Source organism: Crocodylus siamensis, chromosome 1 (genome assembly GCF_052110815.1).
Source record: "Crocodylus siamensis isolate JL-2025a chromosome 1, ASM5211081v1, whole genome shotgun sequence".
In the NCBI taxonomy this organism is placed as follows: Eukaryota; Metazoa; Chordata; order Crocodylia; family Crocodylidae; genus Crocodylus; species Crocodylus siamensis.
Window position 1 is genome coordinate 213675121 of NC_143395.1, and position 23440 is coordinate 213698560.

The 23440-nt window shown below is 44.8% G+C and overlaps 1 protein-coding gene across 1 annotated transcript in view; it reads right to left on the minus strand.

Annotated features, from left to right (window-relative positions):
• Positions 1 to 1258: 1258 nt before the first annotated feature.
• F5 (coagulation factor V) overlaps positions 1259 to 23440 on the minus strand; it is a 57034-nt gene continuing 34852 nt past the window's right edge. The window contains exons 14-25 of the mRNA XM_090056284.1: positions 21644 to 21812; positions 19733 to 19969; positions 17612 to 17813; positions 15725 to 15904; positions 13681 to 13797; positions 12946 to 13017; positions 11406 to 11500; positions 7570 to 7722; positions 6405 to 6549; positions 5031 to 5179; positions 4642 to 4824; positions 1259 to 2769 (exon numbers count right to left, since the gene is read on the minus strand). Coding sequence (XP_089912410.1) covers positions 2623 to 2769; positions 4642 to 4824; positions 5031 to 5179; positions 6405 to 6549; positions 7570 to 7722; positions 11406 to 11500; positions 12946 to 13017; positions 13681 to 13797; positions 15725 to 15904; positions 17612 to 17813; positions 19733 to 19969; positions 21644 to 21812 — 1849 coding nt within the window. The 3' untranslated portion in view covers positions 1259 to 2622. The remainder of the gene's footprint in view (positions 2770 to 4641; positions 4825 to 5030; positions 5180 to 6404; positions 6550 to 7569; positions 7723 to 11405; positions 11501 to 12945; positions 13018 to 13680; positions 13798 to 15724; positions 15905 to 17611; positions 17814 to 19732; positions 19970 to 21643; positions 21813 to 23440) is intronic.

A 23440-nucleotide genomic window follows, 5' to 3' on the forward strand; every position in this document is an offset into this window, starting at 1 on the left:
CACATGGCATGGCAGGAAGCACAATTGTGCAAATCACTTACTAGGTCCCACTATGCCTTTACCTGCACACGAGGAGGGGGCCTTATAGGCAGAAACATTCTCTTTAAACTGCTGTATATTGGCTGTCAATACATAGCTTCCCATGACAATTGTGAGGTACAAAACAGCACTGATCTCAGACACAAACTGGACAGGAAACTGAGCAGAAACAGAGTAAAAGTGAATTGTTCAGGGTCTACTGTCCAAACTGAACTCTGTCCAAGAAATAAGGAGGTGGAACCAGGGTGGGAAGTACATTAATCCATCCCAAGCACAGGACTTGGCACTTGTCTTTGGTGGATTTATCTTATGGCTTTTTACTTTTCTAAGATAAACAGCACCCCAACAGCAGAGAACTGCCCCTCCTTATCTGGGCTTCCAGTCTTGATATTCGCAAGTCCCACCAGTCACCTGTCCCACTGCCATCTTCTTTACCAGGTGATCTATATCCATTAGCTCTTGCGTCCTGGGTACATCCTGAATATGCGGGTATCCATAAAGCCGTGCATACTTCACTGGACATTAGAGTCACTTGTTAATATGAGAAGCTGAAAGAAGTCAGAAACTCTGAACACCTAGCATACAACCTACCATAAGAATACAAAAATAAAAACCAGGATGCCATGAAAAGGTCTTTGGATGGCTAGCAATGACCTCTCAATGCTCAAGCTGGCTGCAGATGACCCTTCCAAATAGTACTCTCTCTCTAACATCCAAAACCTAGACCAGGGGCATCAAACTCATTCCATGTCCTGGGTCAGGTCCTCACAGGCCAAATCGATGAGGCAAGCAGCGGATGCAATGGATCTAGTAGTGGCACAAGTGGCTGCAGGTGGATTAATGCCATGTCAGCACAGCACGCACTTGCCCCCTACCACTGATGGCCATTCTGAATCTTGTCCTTTTGAAGTTCTGACACGAAATCTAGACACCAATGGCTTTTCTTGTATGAAGAGACTCAGAAGTCATGGCTGTGTCAAACATACAGCTGTATTAAGAACCAGGATAAAACATCTGAACAATATACAATTATCACAGATCCTGGAAGAATCTCAGAAGTTAAAGCAGCTCAGCTACAACCAACCTAAACATTTCACAAGAAATTGGTCATTTTGCTGGGGTCCATTTTGTGTTGGAGAAATGTCATATTTTATGATGTTTTAGTCAAAAAGGGCTTTGAAAAGGACTTTGGCAAAGTTAAAAAGGACTTTGATCTTCATTCCAGGAAGTCATGTTTATTTTCAAGTGAAAAATAGTAATATGTTATGAAATTAAAATAGGAATATCAAAATAAAATGTGAAAATATATATTGAGTGCAGTTTTTTAACAATATTCTTTCACTCATTACACAAACTTCCTTTGAAACACATGCATGTGATCTTGAAAGAAAACAAAACAATACTTTATAGGGTCACAGTCCAATACCACTTAGAAAACACAGTCCTACAAGATATTTCTGCCTGGTCAACTGGGCTCCAAGCAAGCCTGGGGAGGGTACAGAACAGCTTACAGCACTGAAGCCTAAGTTAGTTTGAGCACTTAGACATAGATATGTAGATAAGATAAAGTGTTTCATCTACTACATTTCTGTGTTCCTAATTAACAGCCAAGAATGGTCAATTACTTCCTGAAAGGACGCATGGACTAGCAGTTTGTATGGGACTTATAGCTCTATTTCTCGTTGTACTACTCTGGTTCAAAACCTCAGAGTTTGCCTCTTTCTCTGACTGTCTTTCCCACCTGTAAAATGAAGAGCATGCTGACCGCCCTCCCTCCCCGGCGACTGAAGGATGCTCTGGTGTTATGTATTAAAGTGGCTTAGGTGTGCTTGGCATTTGCAAAGATGTGGCCTTGTTTCTCTGTTCCTGGAACCAGTTCTACTTCAGCCACAGTATAACCCAGAGTAGCATGATAGCTTTTCTAATGTACCCTGACTGTCTATGACCCCCTGTCAGCGATCGTTCGCCACCTTTGGGTTATGCTGGAGTACTGCATTGTGCTTCTTTCCTTGCCCAAATGCCAGGGAGAAAAGGGTAGAAATGTAGGTATTAGCTCTCTGTCTACTGTGAACTACCCCCATAAAAGGAAAATGCACAAGAAGGGAGAGCTGTTAGTTTTCTTTTCCCCTTTTTGTACTGTGGGAGCAGTATAAAGGGAGTAAAATCAGGGCTTATGATCAAGCATGTGGTCTTTGCCCTCCAGGACTTTACAATCTATGCAAGGTTAAAAACAAAATCACAGGCAGTTGCGGCTGGGTGGAAAGGAGAAGACAGCAGCAGACAGAGGCCATGCAGCTGTTTGGATACACAGATTCTTACAGGAAACCTTCTTGCTCAGTGGATTTCTTACTTGTGACTTTCCTTTACTAACTGTGCTTTTATATGAGCAATACCTTTATGAAATCGCTTTCTTAATGCATGCTAGCAAACAACATTAATATCTGTGTATATAAGGCACTTCTGAAAGTACTAAATATCGTTATTTAAAGTGTTCTTAAAAGAAAAGCATTTTTTCACAGCTTCTGCTGAAAGCTTTTGGGTTCCCAAGCTTTGACTGTCCCCTGTAACCTGTGTATTCAGCTCCTAGGAAAAATCACAGCCAAAGAGTTCTATGCGCAGAGCAATGTTCCGATTCCAGGTTTTAGGAATGATGCGGATGAACCTGGAAATTATGGGTGGGTTTAAAAAATTCTTAACTTGTCCATTGGCATTGGCATTCCCCAAGAACACCTGAAAGTCATCAGAAGACAAAGAATTAGTGCAAATGTAACATAATAGAGGAACCCCTCCCCCCCTTTTTTAAATGCGATTCAGGGGGACAGTGCTGCATTAAGGGAGGGGAGATGGACTGGATCACTCGGGCAGTTATATAATGGTGCCTGTAGCCTTCCTCTAGATCACTCATTCAAAATTCAGAATGATGCCCGATAACTACCGTCTGATGAATGTTTAGCAGCTTGGGTGAAGTAACCATGTTATCTGTTCCCCCTATACAGGTTTCCCTCTCTTATGTGGTAGATTCATTCCTGGAAAACTGCATATAACTTGAATTCACATTAAGAGAGCCCACTTTACAAGGTAACAAGTAAGGATATGTTCCCAAGACCTCAACTGCATCGGCAGCAGGTAAGTCTGCTGGGGCCAGAGCTGTGCCAGGCTCTTCCAGCCAGGGGGCTAGGCTGGGCTCCACTTGGGGTGGGCAGTGGCGGTGCTGGGAGGGGGATTATGGGGGGCTGCAGCCACACCAAAATTCACTGTAGTCCCCCCCCCAACCCCTCTTCCAGCACTGCCGGCACCTGCCCTAAGCGCATCATGACCCAACCCCCCCACTGGAAAGAACCCAGCCCCAGGGCCTGGAGTGAGTGGGGCCTTTATCTGCCCCCCCCAACGGTGAGGGAGGGAGCAGGGCTGGGGCAAAGGCAGGTGCTGCAAAACTGTGACAGGGTGCAGGATGGGGGGCACAGCTCCTGCTGCTACAGGCTGCCACTGTGGGCTGGGGCCAAGGACTGTGCCAGGCTCTTCCTGGCAGGCAGGTTGGGCTGTGCTGCACTCAGAGGGGGAAGCAGCAGTGCTGGGAGGAGGTTGGGGGATTATGGTGAATTTTGGGGTGGCTGCAGCCCCCCCGAAGCTCCTCTCCCAATACTGCCACTGTCTGCACTGAGCACAGCCTGGCCCAGGCCCCCACCGGGAAGAGCCTGGCACTGCCCTGGCCCCAGGCCACAGCATCAGGAGCTGCATCCCCAGTCCTGTGCCCCACCCCAGCTGTGCAATCCCTGCCTCTGCCCCAGCCCTAGCCCCAACCCCTCCCACACCACTGGCAGGGGGAAGATCGAGGACCCACTCACCCCAACCCCTGCTCCTACCTGTGCTCTGCTCTCTCCTTCACCACTGGGGCCTTGATCTGCCCCCCTGCCCATGGCCCTTTCCCTTCCCCTGCAAACTTAGCTGCTGCCAATTGCATAAGAGTAAGTTTACCTCCCATATAATGAATTTTTGGTATTAAAAAAATGAGTGAATTTGCATATACAGAACCTGAATAAAGCAAGGGGAACCTGTATTACAAAAGTCACTGTCATGTTTTGCAACAACTGGCTGATGGGTCACCAAGTGTCACATATGGAGAACAAAACAAAATGTTCTCTCTTTTATTGCTAAAGGGCATCCCTCTATGTTTGGACTGGCATACATCTGACAGGGTTGTATGGGAGATTTTTCCCCTGTTAAATGCTGAGAATAGATCCTACTCTGTGGATTCCAAGAAGTGTCCAAGTCTGTTAATTTACAAATGTTAATTTCATTTACAACATTTAAAAAAAACAAATTTAGCAGTGGCTTCAGTATGGCTTCTCTGTATTCTGCTAAAGACTTTCACCTTTACAAGGCAGTCACTCCTTTTATAATAGACTCAATGATACCCCATATAAATTTAGCATGTCTCCTCTCCTGAAAATTATTTACAGTGGAAACAACAACAAAAAATCATGAGTTTAAGCTTCCTGTGTGCCCCTCATTCTCAGTGTGTGATGTCTGGAGCTCTCGCCAGCTAACACTGGGCTCGGGATGCAGACACAGCACTAGAATGCTCTTGGTTTAAAATGGTACCTTTGTTAGAGAACTTGAATCATTCATATAAGATGTCCATTCGGAGCCTTGGTCGCTGTAAAGGATGCTGTAGGTTTTTACAAACTGTTCTGAAGTCATGGACTTGGAACCCTGGGTTGCAATGGCCGTTATCTTCTTAGTTTTAAGGAGGTCAATCTGCAGCCACTGCTGGTTGGTGTTTGACTGTGATTGACACAAAAGGTAATGTATAAGCAAATGTGTGTGTGCGTGCGCATGTGTTAATACAATCCAAAGTTTTGCTGAGTAACAGCACAAGTTTCCTCAAGACACTCCCTCCCACCCCCAAACCTTACAAGAACAACAATTTACAGTTAGGAAGCAAGTCCCCAGCATTTTTGTGGCCCATGCAATTATCTCCATCTCATTACCTTTGCTTGCCAGGAGTTCGCACTCCCTTTCTGATTGAGGCGAGCGAGAAAAGGGTCCCATGACTTATACCAGTTTTTCCTAAAGGAGGAGGCTGTAATCTGAGCCTTTTTAATCTCTCCATTTTCCATTCCCAGTGGCATCGAGCAACCTGTTAAGAGAACAGCACTAGAGCTCCACTTCAGCTTTGAAACAGCAATGGTCTAAAGAAACGAGCAATAGGCTTGAAGCAAGGGATGCCTAAATTCTAACCTCATTTCTGCCACTAACTTGTTTTCCAGCCAAAGTCATTTCATCTTTCTGTGCTCTGAAGCTTCCCCATATTTAAAAACTGGCCAATACTTTCCTCAGGGACGAGTTGTAAGAATATATCATTTAACATTTCTGAAGCACTACTTAAATCCTCAGTGATCAGGAATTGGGGGAAGATAATATATTTGCTACTAAGGAGAGTAGCTTTCTCTGCCCAGCCATTATTGAAAGTAGGTTCCGGCACTGCTGTCAAATAAAATCTCTGTGCAGATCCAAATCATGCATGGCTTTCCCCAAGCATTCAGTGCTCCCACACTCATGGAGGCAATGCCACTTAGGAATGGTGTTCACCCAGGAGGCAGCCTACACATCAGTGCCAGCATCCTGATGCTGGCCCTCTGCACATTTTTGGGCAAGCAGTGGAAAAAAAATCAATTGTCAAAACCTATCACCAGAGCTAGGGATGAAAGCTATGAAGGGACGGGGCAACTAAGTCCCAGTACCTTTCCAACAGAGTCAAGTCCCTTAGATAGTTTTAAGATTTCAAAAGCAAGCAAGCATTTCAAAAGCAACTATTGATTTGAGGTGCTTGACTAGAGATACGTTCAAGGACCTGATCGCCAGAGTACTGAACCCTTTCTTACAACACTGTTTCAAGAGTCTTGCCTTCAGCACTCAAGAAAAACATCACCAGTTGCATTTGAGAATCTCAGTTTATAAGGCTGCAAATAGATGGCACATTTATCCCAGGATAAACCATTTAATCTCAGAACAAACAGTACAGATGCCTTCGTCCATTGACCCGGGATAAATCCTACCAAGTTTGTTGGATAAGAGGTGGTAAACATTTACCCCAGGATACTGCAAAGCATGACTTTGTGGTTATGCTGAATTACATCAGTGAATCAAAGGCGGAGAAGTGGCATGGCATTCAGTTGCTCACTAAACCCCTATTAGAAGGGTGATGTGTATACACACTCGGGGTATGTTTGCTTCAGGGCACAAGCAGGCACAGTTCATCCAGGGACAAATGCAATATCTGTTTCTAGCTTAAAAGAGCAGGTGAACAGATTTGCCCCAAGAGGTAGAAGGAAAGGAAATGCCTGCTGATTATTTTTTCTTACCAGCTATTTCACAGCCCAGGAGTTCCATACGAAGGGTAGGCCTGTTGTAGGAGGCTGTTGGATACACTCTGATATACCTAGTAATAATAGGAGGATCTATAACATTCTCTTTGATCCCATAGGCATCTGAGTTGCCTTCGAAAACCTAGCAAAAGTATTTTACAAAAGTAATTAAATTATGTAAATATTTAATTCAGTAAAAGCAATGACAAGCATGTTCCTCCCAAACCTCTGTTGTCATGTGACCAGTCATTACTCAGACAAGTAGCCCCACTGATTTTTAAGAGGCTACACAAACTACAGCTAAAACACTGCATCTCCATCACGCACTTCAGCTGCATGCAAATCCAAGTTAGGCCCTACATAATCCCCTATCAAAAAAGGAAATGAGACTGATCCAGAAGGGCATTAAAGCGTTTTCAGCTGTGGGTTTCCATCAGAGGCACATAAGGGCCATATGGATCTAGCTCTCCTGAGCAGGGGTGGTTTGTTCATATCAGAGAATCATAGAAAAAAAAGTGGGGCTGGAAGGGATCTCTAGAGGTCATTTAGTCCAACCTCCTGCTCAAGGCAGGATCACCCCTTTCTCAAACCATCTCTTATAAATTCTTGTCTAACCTATTGCTAAAACTACAGTCAACCATGTCCCACAAACACAAAGCATAGCATCCTAATATACCACAGGTAAAGCAAGGTTCAGGATTGTTATAAGACCTCCAAAGAAGTGCTGTATTGTTCCCCTCCATTTTGGTGGCCTTAGGTTAGTACTGCCCGTGGTTTATTGAAATGCTGCAACTGGTTGCAGGGGCTGGTCCACAGTGAGCCAAGGATTCACTTGGACTCAGCTCCTTGTTCTCCTGGCACAGGTAAGTTAGGGAAGGGCTGTATGGTGCTGAGGAGACAGCAGAGAAGGCTGCCTGGGGGACACTGGCTGAACCCAAGTTCACCTTTATTATGACATCCCTGCATTTTTATTTTGCGTGCTTTGCGCCAGATGGCAGAATGCCATTCAACAGCCTAAAGATACAGATGGCATTGAGTTAGAATCTTTACGGACTTAATCCAGCCAGTTATCCCCTGAGATAAACCCCCCTTGGCTGTCTCTGTGGCATCCTATCACTTCCTAAAACAAGGGGCTACTGAAATCCTTCCAGAGGGTACAGACCTGTGTCATGGTACTGTTTCCTTTGAAGGTAATCCATTTCCGTTTGTCTTTGCTGTACGCAATGGAAAACTTTTCGACATACAAGGACTTCAGCAGCTGCTTGGCTCCCTGTGTCTGAATCCCTGTGATTATCACATGCCGCTGCAGGTCCACCTTTAGAACAAGCAAAAAGACAAGGGAGTAGAGGGGGGAAAACTGCCCTGTGAGCCCACTTTCATCCTCCGGTACTGAAGTCATGTCTCCCAGCTCTTCATTTAGTCACTCATAGTGGCACTGGCATGCTCAGGAGGGCACACAGGCTAGTACAAGAACCTAACAAAGGATTACCTGCCCTCACACATTTTATAAGTGCATTTTTTATGGCATGCATCACCCCAATACGTGGGCACCCCACATACCTTAATCAAGACATCTTTGCAGATTCCCCCAACAAAGCAGTATTTCTAACCCATTTTATAGATGGCAGGGAAGTGGAGCTGGGTAGAGGGAAGGTGTTATGGGATGGGCAAGGCGGAGATAGATTCAGGCCCTGATTTGTCAAAGAAGATTATGCTTTTTGGTGCCAGGACAGACCCAGAGCCTCCTATTCTTAGAGAATGAGGACCTACAGCTCTAGTTGATGTCAATGAGGAACACGAGAGCTTCTTTCCAGAAAACAAACCATAAGGCTTGGGCACAGAACCATCCAAAAATACCCAGGGCAAAACGCCTGAGATTTTTGGCCTAAAATAGCCTATACAAAAGCTAATTCCATGGCAAGGTGCCTTAACCAAGAGCCATTTTTTCCCCCTTTAGGCCTTTTGACATAGACAGTGAAAGTCTCAGTTCTCTTGTTTACTAATGAAGCTGCACAACAGAAGAAAGAGGCTCTTTTTTGCAGCTGACTAGAAGGAAAACATTCCTACAATCTTTTCTTTAAGTGAGTTTCACTGCCTGTCCACCAAGCACAAAGGGATTGTTTCTCTCTTGTTCTCAAAGTTTTCTCTTTACAAGGGAAACACACTTCTTTCTGGGTGGATTTATAAGGGTTTGGTAGCCACAGAATGCATTGTGTACTGAGCACGTCACATGAGACCCATGTGTTCTAGAGTGTGCTTTTGAAACCACTTTGTAACATCTGTACTGGTGTTCTAAGTATGTGTGTTGGCACAAATAAAGACATCAGGGTAACGACTCCGAAGAAGCTGCAGTCTTCTGTTAATCCACCCAGTGAGTACAGCATGAGTAGTGGCAGTGCAAGCTTCCCTCTAGAACTCACTCCTGAGCTTCAGGTCTCATCACCAGCAGCAAGAGGGACATTCAAATCTCCATGAACCATTTGGTGTTTGGTTTCTCTGTTGAGACCATGGTCATGATCAGGTTGTGTGCTGCAGACACTCACCCACTAGGACAGCGGTTCTGAACCTTTTTCAGTTAACATAACCCTTGGTCTCAGAGTGAGACTTCATGTACTCCCTTACATGACTAAGTGATGGGTGTTCAGAGTGACATTTCTGGTGTGAGGTTGAGACTTGGAGCAGGAATAGGATATCTGGTTTCTATGCGTATGTGCGTTTTACAGCAGTAAAACCCCAGCAATTTCAAATTGTCAAGACTTTTTTTTAGGTCCTTCAACCTGTGTTAGACAATGTATGAAATATATCTCATGTACCCCCGGTTCAGAACTGCTGCACTAGGATATGAATGGAGAACATCAACTCACTGGACACCAACCTTTGGTCTAGGATCAGAGTGCTATGCTTTTGTCCGTCTGACACTACAAGTTTGTGTTCAAATAAGTGTCCTATCACAGGAAGGCTGATCATCTTATACTTTGTCCTCCTGTGCCATCCAAGTTCCTCCTCAGCAACAATTTAACTGAACATTGGTAATAAACCAATGAAATCAAGGCAGTAGCCTGCCACTTCCTTTGAGCCCATATAGTGAGTGAAGAGACAGTTTTTAGATGAGAGGCATAGCACAGCCCTGACTGCCTGAACCAGGAGTTAGCAAAACTCCTGTCTATATGCCAGCAGCCATGCAGGGATTACCAGTGTCCCCAGCTGCCTTATCCAGCTACTTACCTGCTCTGTCTGCTCTACAAGTGATAAGTCCTCTTCCCTTCTGAATGCTCATATCCATTTATGTAGTTAGGCTTAACTACAGCAACCATTCTTTACTTGGCCTGAAATTCCTGCTCACTTACTTTGCTCCACTCTTGTACTATCTGCTTCCAGTTTTAAGTGACCACTTTCATTCATGGGGTTAAGCTGAAGTAATCAGGCTATCTACAGCAGTGGTGCTCAACCTTTTCCTCTGGTGGGATGGATGGCCAGTACCTGGTCCTTTGGAGGGTGAGATCTAGCCTGTGGCCCTGATCCACTGCCCAGGGTAGATGCACTGGGGCCTCATCCAGCCACATGGGGAACAGCCTGGCTCTGGTCTGGCTGTGCTGGGAGAAGGGGGCATGGGCAGGCCCCAACCCAGCCATGCAGGGGTGGGGAGCATGGCCCAGCCCAATTCAGCTGCACAGGGAGAAAGGGGTGTGGCTGGGACCCAACCCAGCTGGACAGGGAAATGGGAACCTGGCTCAGTCCCATCTGTTGGGAAGGGTGGGGGGAGGGGAAGGGAGGGGCATGGAAGAGCAGTATTAATGGCCACTGTTCCCATGCTGCAACATTTCCTGACCTGTGGGGAAGGAACCCTGTAGGCCGTATGTCATGACTCCACAGGCTGCATTTGGGCTGTGGGCTGGAAGTTGAGCATCCCTGAGCTACAATATGGTTACACCCTGGGCAGTGGCAGGGTAAGTGTCTATACCAGGGGTGGGCAGATTATGGCCTGTGGGCTAGATCCAGCCTACCAAGGACCTTTATCTGGCTTGTGGAGGGCCCCTTGGTTCTGCCTGTGTGGCTGGTACCACTGCCCCTGGGCATGCAGTGGGGCTGGGGTGTCATGGTGGCCAGGCTCTATTTCCCAGCAGCGCCAGCTTGTTCCAGATGGTGCTGCCAGTGTCACTGCCACTGGACCAAGCCCCACTGCCCAGGCACCCCAGCCCCTCACCCACAGTCAGGGGCACCTGATGGAGCAGGCTGGGTCTCCACAGAGACTGGGACCCTTGCAGGCAGGATGTGCTTGGCCAGGCAGACGGGATAGGGCCTTGGGTGGGCAAGGAGCGGTGTTCAGGAGTGGGATGGGTGTGTAGGGCCAGGGTTGCAGGGTGGTGACAGCCTGAGGCCATGTGAGGAGTAGATAGCAGCTTTGCCCAGGGCCCCAGCCCCATGCTGTCACTGCCCCATGATTCTGATCCTGGCCCTGGCTATTCTGCTCCCAGACACCCCTCCCCACCTGCCCACAACCCCATCCCATCCACCTGGCCAGGTGTGCCCTGCCCACAGGGGTCCTGGATCAGTCTGTATGGAGACCCCACAACCTGCTCTGTCCGGCACCCCTGGAACTAGTAATCTACCATGTAGGGAGTTTTGGTGAGCTGTTGCAGGCTGGGGGGACAGGCGGGGGTGGGGTATGCTGACCCAGCCCGCAAGTGGTCACCAAAACTCCCTAAGTGGCCCTCCAGCCTAAATAAATTGCCCACCCATGTTCTTTACAATTTCTTCTGACAAGTAGCCTTGGATCTGACAGTTCTGGATCACTGGCTCAATGCACACGAAAACATAACCAATACCCCTTCTTGCAATTTCCCAGTTTTTCCTCAGCAGCCTGTCCTAGAATTAGATGGAATTTGACCCTGTTTGACATCCACAATTTAATAAGATCAGAGCATGGGGTTGCAGAGCAGGAATTGTATGATTCATCCCAACTTGACAGTGGGTGACAATATAATATACTACCCATACCTGAATCCATGGAAAGTCACCATCCTTCATTTCAGTGCTCCAAGCATTGTATGTTCCAGCTTGGTTTAATCTTGCTAATTTAGGCTCCCAGTACTCTAAGGGAGTGAGAGACACAAACATTTATAGCAAAGATAAAAATTAACAATCATGGGAGAAGAAAGCAGCAAAAACTGCTACAGAAAACCATTGGTTTCTGAGTATTTTGGTTGTTTTGGGCTCAAACAACTTTGAAATGCTATAAATACTGAGTGAACAGATGTTGCACAGTGCTATAGCACTACAAATCAGACTAAATCACATAAAAATGAGCCTAGATGAAATAATTAAATAGGGATAACTCTGAAGTGTGGGCAGTGATGCTTCAGCTGGGAGACTGTTGTATGTCTAAACTCTACTGAAATAAATACAAGTCAGAAGCACTTCAAAGAAAGGCAGAATTTGAAGTGCTGTAGATGAATATCTGGTTTGGACCAACAGATTCTTGTAGCAGCTTAAAAAGGGAAAGACAGAGTTTCTGCTCAGACCCAATGGCAGCTGTTATGTTGTAACCATAGCAAAACTGCTTCAGCTTGTACTTTGCTTCATCCAGTGTCATGGACTTGTATCAGTACAGCGTCATATACACATAACAGTCACAGAGCAGAAGGTACCCTTCCCTTTTCAAAGCTGCTACACATGTAAGTTTGCCCGCGTCCTCTCTGTCCACACCCTGATACAAGGCAGCTGCATGTCTGTAAGCTACCACCATGTGGACTGTTAAAAGCACTTCAAAAAAGGAAAATTTGAAGCACTTTATACACGACGTGTCCATACCCCAGTAAGAATACCCAATTGAAGCTCTAATGCTGATAAGAACTTCAGACACTGGATGTAATCAGCAATTAAAACCTGACTGCATCTTTCAAACCTGGTTCTGGTCACAGAGGTATTTCTAAAAATGACATCCTATTACTTGACATGTTATTTTTCTGACAAAGAGGAATTGGAGCCATGGTTTCTATCATGGATTAGGGACAGCTGGCCACAGAGGCAGAAGCAAACCATGGTGAAGAGGGCAGTGTTAAAAATCCATTGTTTCTTATGGTTAATATCCAACATTCAAACATAGGTGACTTGATGCTTCTGAAGGAAAATGTTGAACTACTTGGAATGTCATTTCCCAGCCTCTTGTTACTACACAATATTCATGCCTTGGCCATTCCACATATGGACCCCATAGCCCCTTGATAAGCACCAAAAAACATTTTTAGTGCCACTTTTCACATAGAGAAACTACAGCACAGAGATGTAGAGAGCTGTGCTCAGAGCCATCCCACAGTCCAATACCAGAGCTGAGAACAGAAACCCAGGTCTCCTGAGTGCCAGGCCTGTGCTCCAGCTAGCCAATAGACATGGGAGGCTCCCACAAATGAAACAAGGCAGCAGTAAGAGCAACCCAGAGCATGGAATGTAAAGAGGCAGAGAACATCTTAGACTGCATTGCTTTTAGGCAAGTCATATGGTTCAAGACCATGTCCAAGTTTCTCAGGGATTCACTCACCTATGAAATGAGAAGCACTGATTTGTGCATCAGATATAATTCCACTTTCTAGACCCATTGGCAATTTGCACTCTAAAAAGAATACAAAAATATTTTATTATCCACAAGCATATGTATTTTATATACTGTTAAAGGAAAAAAGGGTTATCCAGAGTCACCATCTGATGTACTGGGTGGGCTGTTTTGATGATGTTAGGCTTTGCACCAACTCTGAACAGCTCCTGGTTGCTATTCCATCACTATAAAAACCCCATAGGTCTCAGTTCATCTTTGCAGTGTATTCCCTTCAAAGTCTGATTTGGAGGCGATTGAAAGGAAACTATTAATGCAAAAAAAATCAGTGTTCTGAATGCCACATAATTCTTCAGTTGAATTCAAATCTGCCATCATCATCCCATGCATTCACAATTTATAATATAGCAATTCCCTTGAATCACTCTTATTCTGAGTCATTACTGTGCCATCCCCAGCAAGTACTTTAAATACCCTCAGGCAACTCAGGATAACCTGTCTACAGCCTGATACAAGGCATTTGTATGTCTGCATGCTACTGATACACTGACTATAAAAGAACTTAAAAAAAAAAGTGAAAATTTGAAGCACTTTACATGCATGTCTGTCCATACCCGATACAGATAATTTGTAGAAGCTCTAAGGCTGATTAGAACTTTAGACACACCAGATGTGATCAGCTAGAATCCCAGCTACAAGAACTATGATAGTTCAGTGCATTACCTTTTTCCAAAACAAGATAAGATGCCTGCATCCCTGCTTGCTGATATTCCCCCACTTCAGTATCCAAGAGCCATATGCCAGGTTTTGCTGGTGTCATTTCAATAGTTCGAGAAAAGCCTGTAAAAGAGAAAAGGAAAAAGAAGCCAATCACAGTTAATGTGTGGAAACATTAACAATAGACTGAGCTGCCCAGAATAGGGAGATCAGATATCAAGCCAGGAATTAGTGCAAACCACCTCAACAGTTTGGTTAGGTGAAAGTTGAACATCTGCAGCAGCTATTGGAAAGAGGAACAGATGCCATGACTTCCCTAACCATCTTTATAGTCTTAACAAACACATTCTAATTAGACACACAGGCTGGAATAAAAAATTGGGCTCCAAATACAGGCTTCATTAGAATACGTCACTACACATAAGCTTACACATGCACGTAACAGGTCTGACCAGTATGTGCTATGTGAATGTGCACTGAATGGTTCCTCTTACATCAACTACATGCTACTGCAACATTAACCTTTAAAGACTGATTCTAGTCCTTCTCTTCCTGCCACATTATGCTAACTCTGGCAGCTGCACAGATTGGTAAAGAGGACTCATCAAGACAGGGAGGGTTCTCTTGGGTTTTCTCTTACCCCAGACCCGTGTTGGCACAGGCTTATGCTTGCTGTGCTTTTTAGAAGACAACAACACTCCATTTGGCCAGAGTACCCTGAATCTATAAATCAGCCTGGGCACCCATTTAATACAGGCTTCCTTTCTAGTTTGTTTCTTGCTTTCTGCATTACAGTGGTCTCATGATTAACTTACGATTTTATCACGAGCCTTGCGGTATTTGGTGCCAGTCTTACAGCCCTACTGCCTGCAAGCATAAGAATCAGAATGCTCATTTAAAATCATAAAGTGACCTTTGATTATGGCATTAGTGAAATACTTGAAAACATTACCTTTAAAGGCTCAGAAAGGCTCAGAAAAGCAATAACTAGGCATAGGCAAGATTTATTTATTTTTCAAATCTCACAATTTTTAAGCTGATCTTCAGATCTGGGGTAGTTCTGATTTTTGGACACATGGGGTTGGTAATACTGAATAAGTAAATATTATTATATTCTATTGGAATATACTCTCTGCTATTGGAACTGCAGGCTGGATCATATAAGGGAGCAAATCATGTAGAATCAGGAATGGCCTGAGCTGATTTAACTTCTTTTTGGACCTGGAAAGTCTGTGACCTTTCTTCAGTGGTCCATTGTTACTAACTGGTTTTGTTTTGCACCCACCTTTGACAGTACAAAAAAAAATTACACTAAGATGAATTGGAATCAGAACGGTTCAGTTCCCAGAAGCCTCGATCCCCATGATAGCACCTTATTCCCTGGTGGGACCCCTATGACTAGGGGGCTATTCAGCCTGCACAATATGGTCACATTTGTAATGGAATCACATTCTGATGAGCTGACAGCAATGAGACTCTCACCTTGACCAACTAGCTATTCATGGGCTCCTTCTGCTCCAGCCTCATACTGAGCTCTCTACTCAAAAAATCTCCAAGCACTTACAAAAGGAAAATCAGCAGTACTGTTCTTTCTTGACAGATGGGCAAACTGAGCCACAAAAAAAGGAAGAGACTTGTCCAGGACATACAGCAAGGTAAGAAAACAGTGCCCAGGACCACGCTACATTCCACTTGCCATAGACAATCTCAGTACGTGGGATCCAGAGGTTTTTTTCCTCCAACCTTGCCCAGTATTTCAGAAAATCATGACATCTTATTCATGCCCCTTCCTCTCCAAACACCCCAAATGCTCAACAACGCACATGGGGCTGGGCTGGAGAGTTCCTTTTGGATCACTGCTGGCAACCAAAGAGTTAGGACCCTGAAGAAACATGATAGAGTTGAGCCTATCCTAAGGTGCTCAGGCCAATTTCTGTTTCTGCTTACACTGACTTTACAACATTGAAATTTAGTAGACATCCAGTATTACTGAGAGCAGAGGTTGGCCTCACAATTCAGTGTAAGTGACAATATTATTTGTCAGAGTTACCTGGAAGGAGAGGGTAGACACCAAGTTGGTGTGTTGGGTCGCCTTGTTCCATGAAATTTTGGCCATGAAAACGAACAACATGAATGTCTTTGGGCCCACCCATATTCAGCAAGTGCCATTGAACCAGTTCCCCTTTATACATCTTCAGCCCTTGCAGATTGTGCATTATCCCATTAATGGCTGAAAAGAAATATTACAAAGGGTAAAATAAACCACAGGTAGAACACAGCTGCATTCAAACCTGAGAGGCAGAGTTTGGGTCTGTAGCTAAACACCCCTACAAATGTAGCATTTCAGACCAGGCCTAGCTTCCATTTTTTCCGATGTAAAAATCACACAGACCTTGAAGAGCCATATCAGAGCTCCCCAGAACCCAAGACTACACTGCAGGATTTCAGCAGGCTATGCCACAGAACACCAGTGGCTTGAATATAATGGGACATTTTACTAACATCAACAATTCTGATGCATGCCTGGCTTTCTGGACCACTTTTTTCAAAGAGTTTGTATTTTCTACAAAATGTTTTTGTGTGCTATCATTTGTTCATATGGGCTGCAGCAGGGCTCCCCAACTTCTAAGGAGCCAGGGGCCACACTGTGTGAGAGGCACTAGCAGGGACTGCACTAGTGTGAACTATGACCCCTTGGACTGTGTCCTTCCCAATGCATATTAACAGCCTCTGCAAAATAGCTGCGCTATGCTGCAGCCTCCACCAGCATTGTGGGCTGCACCATCCCTGTGGCAGGAGCAGGAAGCAAAAGCTGATGGGGGTGAAGGGAAGAAACCCTAGGGCAGTAGTCTCCAACCTTTTTATGGCGAAGGTCACTTTGTGGCAACCTGGGATCTAACCCCCACATACCCCTTGGACAAGCTGCCCAGACTCTGACCCACACACCTAGCCCAGCCTGGGTGGCAGGGGGCATGGTTCAGCCCAGCCACATGTGTCCTGCTGCTCTCGATCGTGGAGCCTCTGACAGACTGAGATCGACTGTTAGAGGCTCCATGATCGACCAGTTGATTGAGATCAACTGGTTGGTGACCACTATCCTAGAGACCCTGGCTGCAGCAGCGGTCAGAGAGATAAGGGGGCAGTGGCCAGGTAGGAGGCTGGGGGCTGCACATTAACCCCTCACAGTTCACATTCAACCCCCAAGCCACCAGTTGAACAGTCCTGGATTACTTCATTTAAAGGCGACATTTTCTAACAGATCTCCTCAGTGAAATGATCAAGTTTGCAAGAATTCAGTTCCCAATGGCCATCACTGCTTTTAACAAAATCTAATGGGTACTGAACTATCTTGTACATCCGGGCACTTGATGCCTAAATAGGAGCTCTGGAAAGCCAGCTTCAATGGTAGGTTTTGAGAACTTCTGGAAATCCAGCTTGGCTCACACAAAACTCAAATGCCAAAGAAAATCAGGGGGGGAGGCTATGCTGGGGCAGATTTAAAAACAAAAACAACCACAACCAAAAATCAAAAACTTTTGAACAGAAAACTGGGTTCTTGATTTAAACAAAACTCCCCACAAAAGTTTCTGCTTTCTGTGGCAAATTTCATATGTTTGTCAAAAATCTCAAAAAAAGTTTTTGGTTCCCATTACAAAACCAAAAATCTTTGGTTCTAAAACACAGCAACATAAGAATTTGGAAAGGGGGGAGCAGGGGTTTGGCAAAAGATTGAAATTTACTAGGGAAAAAGTGAAAACATTTTGCCCCCCATTTTTGTCAACATTTTCCAAGCACAGACATGCATGCATTCTATTATCATCATCATGTGCACAGTCACAGTGACGAAAAAAGATGCAAGTGATTTGTAAGTGCAAAGATGTAAGTCCACTGAGAAAAGCTTTAATTCCCAATAAATGACAAAGGAAAACCTCAGTACCAGGGATTTTATGGCATTCTTGGGTCTTCTCAGAGCAGGTCTTTCTGTACCGCTCATCAAAATACCAGCTCTTCTCTTCATCAAAGACCATAAAAAGCAGGAAGAACTCTTGGTTCCTCACTGGCCTGTTGCTCTTCGTACTGAGGGTTCCTTTTTGACAGATTGATATTGGTCCAATCAAGCCTGAATTAATATCTTTGTCCTGAAAGAACAGTACAAATTAGGTGTAAGAACTGGGATTTCCCTAAACATATTCATGATCATTTGTTTCATTTTAGGGTTTTAATTTGCTTTTAAAAACTTTAGGAATTGCCAAGACTGGATTAAACCCATGGAGGATCAGACCCAGGGTTCACCTATGCCATTACTCTTGTGTCTGACAAAAGTCAGCACTCAGATTTTTTCCATTGCCTTTGTCTGAACCACTCAAAATTCTGCAATAGCCCTTGGGAGATGGAACCACCCGTTCTGCTTACAGCATCCTGAAAAAGACCGTAGCTTTACATTTTCACAAGACGACAGGGTAGATTTGCATTTTTCTCTCCAGTCCGAATTACTCTTGAGGTCTCTTAGCAAGTTTTAGACCCGTGACCATATTTTGCCTCTTATCTTATATTTAGTTCATCTAGTTGGCCCATGGTGACTGTGTCAAAGGGCTTTGGAAAATTTCAGTAAAAGAAGTTACTAGATTCCCTGTTAGCCATTACCTTACTGATACCATTGAAGAGTTCTAACAGATTAGTGACATGCTTCCTTTACAGAAACTCTGATTATTAAACCCCATGATATCTTGATCTTCTAGGTCTTTTTTTATTTTAGTTAAGATTATTTCAACCAATTAACCAGGCGAAGATGTGAAGCTTACTAATCAATTCTAACTTGCTAGCAAAGTGAAACAAGAGATAAAGATTCCCATTTTACAGATAAGGAGCCCAAATACCAGGCATACCTGTGCAGATTGCAAACATGGGGTATGTCCAGACAAAAATGGACGTATGGTATGTGGAGCCACAGACCCATCTGTGGCACCATATACCATATGTGCAAATTTGCTGCTACTTTGCAGGAGATCCCAGAGTCAAAAAACCCACGCTGAAAAAAAGGGGGATGGTACACATGGAGGCTGCACATGCTGCCCAAAACTGGAGCCTGGCCACCCAGAGCCATGCTCCAGGTGCCAGCCAGGTTCCCTGCTGCAGGAGCACCACAGCTGCAGCTCCTGGAGGCCCCCAGGTAAGGCTGCTGGGGCCAGCACAGTTATTGGCTCCAGCCTCCTCTACCCAACCTGAGGTAATATGCCATGTGCCAGAGTACACATGGCATGGGCACTCCCTAGGGACAAGGAGCAGTGGCACAAGGTGTGCTGCTGCTACTTTCCCCCAGGGAAACACACATTTCTGCTCACTTGGACATACCCATGGAGGGCAGGGGGTAGAATCTTTCTACTATGCTATATTTCTAACTGAGGTTCCAATCTAAAACTCACTGGACTAGATAAAAAGACTTCAGATCAGGCCCTCAGTTTAGGAAAAAGACAGCCCAATTCCCCATTGCCTTATGCAGTTACTTTCCACTGCTCAAATTTGGCATAAAAGGTTACCAAGGGAGGACTCCACTCCCATATCACTGACAACAAGTTACATCCACTTTGCTTGGGTATAAATGATTAGACTGGGTGACAGCAAATCAGGGTAGACAGAAGAGGCATGACTCCAAAGTGCTATTGAGCTGTTATCTCAAGATGAGTGATTCTCAGCCACCTTAGACTCCAGGCCTTCCTTACAAGACTCAAGACACACCTCAAAATTCCAGCTCTCAGCTACTACTCATTTTTTGGCTATGGAAAAAACCAGAATAATTCTACTGTTGCAAAGAACTTGGGAAGACCGCAACAGGTCAGAATGTGCTGACGCTATGGATCCCTATTTGCAATCTCTGGTCTTATCTTGTGAATCATGTATAGATGTTTGCACACCTACCAGTGCTAATGTTGCAAAACACTTACCCAACACCTTTAAAAGGATCTGAAGATGCTCCAGGGTTGAGAATCACTGCTCTAGGGCAAGACAACAACAACCTCCATCTATAGATGCCAGCTCTCTGCTACTTAGAATTCCTTACCTGGTTTACATCAGAGTAGTAGACCCAGGACTTGCAAGTAGTTCCAGGCCGTGTAGGGCCAGACCACTTGTTTGCAAACCAGACGTAGATATAGGTCCCATTTGGTTCAACTGCATCATCACTCCTAAACCACTTTGGAGACTCATCTTCATAAATGCTTCCCTCAGAGGACTTTTCATAAAAAAGCCCGTGAGCATGGATGGAATATCTTCTGGATGCCATGTTTTTAAAATGAACCTAGAGAAAATAAAGATGGGCAGGCTCTGATGATCAGATTAGAGTCCCAGACAATACTCTGGGTATAAAACGCTTGTGAACTTTGTAGGGCTCAATATCAGGATCCAGATTCGTTTTCTGTTTATGGTCCTGGTGTTGATAAAAGAGAACTCCTGACACCTTCATGTGGTGCGGCCTGTGCGCTCCCTGTGCACAGTTGCTCAGCCTGCAGGGAGCAAGGTAAGGGCTCTGCCAACCCCTCCTTTTCAGAGAGTAGGAAACAAAAAAGAACAATTCTGTTCTCCTCTACCCCCATTCAAGGTAGATATAACAATAGCTTGTAGAAAGGGGGCAGCAGGGATCTCTCTTTCCCTGTATGTGTGGCAGCATTATACAGGGACACAAGCTAGTCATAGGGGCCATACAGAAACGCAAGCCCCCTAAATCATAGGGGACAAGTTCTATAGTAACCCCAGATCTCTGTGTATGCAATTCCCATTCAAAAGTCAACTTGGCTAGGAACAGACATTGCATTTGTCCCTAGACAAGTTGTGCCTGTCTGTTCAGAAACAGAACTATCCTGAGAAGCAGTACACATATTGCCCTTCTAATTGGAGTTTAGTGGGCAGCTGAATGCACAGCATTTCTGTCAATGATTCAGCCCCGGGACAACCATTGAGATGCACTTTGTGATGTCCCAGGATAAACTGTCAATACTTCTTATCCCATGAAACTTTTTAGGATTTATTCCAAGACAACAGACATGGGTACCTGAACAACTGCACTAGGATTTATTCCAGGCCAACAGACACGGACATCTGAACACTCACGCTTTGACTGGGATAAAATGTTTTATCCTGGGTTAAATGGCATGCCTCTATTACATGTCTCCCCTGTCTCAAAGATGGAATGCCAGGGCTGGAAACTTCTCTCAGAGTAGCACTCCCATAATGTGGCAGCTTATCTCCCCTTTATTTGTTCCTGGTTTTTCTTTAATTCAGCTGATCCCACTAAACACTAAGGAGTCTAACCAAACAAGTTTGAGGTGAATAAGATCTGTCATCTCACATGTGGCCATCTGCTACATCCCATTAGGAGTCAATGCTGGATTATGTTTCATACTAAATAGTGTACTGTATTTCCCAGTATAAAAATCCCAACATGGGTGTGGAAACTATTTTTCTTGTGGAAAATTATTCTACCACCTTATAGGACACATTTTCAGCAGTTGTTCTTTTTGGTAAATTTGGACCTATTTTAGTGATACTCCCCTGTATTTGTACCATTCTAAAGAATTCCTCCTCTTAGTGTTTACACTAGACTTGGTCAAAATTGTTATGTCAAACATTTTTGCATGAAAAGAAGGCTTTTCAGATACTCTTCCATTTTGATCCAGATTTGCTAGTTTGCCATTAATATACTTGTTCCTGTTAAAATATTTCAGCTTCAATAAAAATATTGATTTTTCAATCCAAATTTTGGTAAAAATATGATTTTTAGACAGCGCATTTTAAAACATTTTTTTTTCAAATGTTGGCTTTGTGTTTAAAAAGAAGAAAGAGCAACCACCAACATTTTCTACTGCAAAACTTTTTTTGTTCAAAATTGCTCACCAATACTTAAACATTTTTTGACCTGCTCTCACCTGCCTACTTCAGTTCCCTAAAAGAAATCTTGACCTGCACCATTACTTACTATGATGACATCGTACACTTCAGCCCTGATGACGGGACCAAGAATACCAAGATGCTCCTCATATTCTCCTTCTTCTAGAGGAGTTTTAAAGCTGCTATCTGCATAGCTTCGGAAAATAACTTTTTTGTATCTGGTGCTGTGACGGCTGGTTTTGCCATTCATTGTTGCGCTGAGGGGAAATACGCAATAAAAACAAGAGACTGGAATTAGGAAAACTGATGAAATGTAACCACTACCCCTGCAAAAACAGTCAAGACAAGGCTGAGAAATAGTCAGGATGGATCCAGAATTTGGCAAAGGGGGTGCAGGAGCAGCAATCTGTGCTTCAGGGGTGGCTCAATTCCCAACTCCCAGCCCCTCCCCACCCCAGTGTGGGCAGACTATGCCACAGGAGCCACTGGGGTTTTTTAACAGTCCCCAAAGCAAGAAAACATCTCCCCGCTTCTCCTCAAGAAGCCTGTCCTCCTCCCCTTTCCTTCTCCCCTTCTGCTGCTTTCCCTGGGGCAGGGAAACTTCAGAGCTTCTGCCCCCTCCAGCGTGGCTATGTGGGGGGTGGGTTCAGCTCAGATAGTAGCAGCAGTGGTGACGGGTGGGGAATGGATTCCCCCACCCCATGGGCAACTGGTGCCTCCTGAGTCTAAGGGAGCACCCACAGAAACCGCTGGCAGTGGGGGCAGGGCTGGCGAGCACCTCTAGAAGCCAGCGGCGGTATTGGTGGCGGGGGACGGTTCTGTCAGTGAGGGCATGTGCCCCCCCATACCCCCTCTACCAGTTAACTGCCCCACCCTGCCTGATCCCCCCAGAAGTAGGCAGAGGGAGGGGGAACCCTGCCCACAGCTACTACTGCTGCTGTCAATGTCCTTGTCCCAACTGAGCCCAGCCCCTGTACAGCCTGGCTGGAACAGGCAGAAGCAGCTCTGAAGTTTTCCCACCTTGGAAAGCAGCAGGTAGGGGATGGGGAGATGTGCCTCTGAAGAGGGAGGGGAAAGGAGAGGGATTCTCATAGGCTTTGGAGACTTTAAAAAAGTCCTCAGAGGCTCCTGTCGGATGATCCAAGCCAAAAATAGGGTATGGGTATGCCAGTGCACCCCCTCTAGAGCCACAGTTTGAAGGCAAAGGCACCAGACAAACCTGTCAAGGATTCAAGGTGAAAACAAAGGAACTGGGCACCACCTTGATGGATCTCACATCAAATTGCTCACCGCTTGCAAATCCTACAAAAGATTTTCTTACTGCTAGCAATGAACTGTCATCAGCAAATGAAAAATCTATCGAAGCTTCAGTCAATTACAATAGACTGAACAGAGATTAACTGAGAGTTATAGTGAGGGTCCAGATCATTCTTCTATATCTGCCTCTGGCTCCTGAGAGTAACAGGTGTAAAAGATTTCATTAAAAAAATTACCTATAATGCAGAGCCACCGGGGAAAGTGATGCTGACAGCTGAGTGACAAAGTATCAACTTTGCACCTCCACAATCTGATCACAACCACAATTTCCAATGTAAATGATGGGGGTGGGGGGGAGGCAGGGACTTTAGTCCCTCCCCTTCCCATGGTCACTTGGAAGTGAAGACTGTTTTCCAGCAACTAGAGCAAAGGCCTGGAGATCAAGAGATCTGAATTTATTTTCAATGTTTCCAGATTCCAGAGCACAGTCTCATCTCAGTTGCTTCTTTTAAGTCTGCTGACTTCAATAGAGTTGTAATTGTTCACTTCAGCTGCAGAACTACCCCTCACAGAGCAAATTATTTTGTATAGTTGAGCTTCAGGATGTTTATATAAAAGAAGTAAGTTA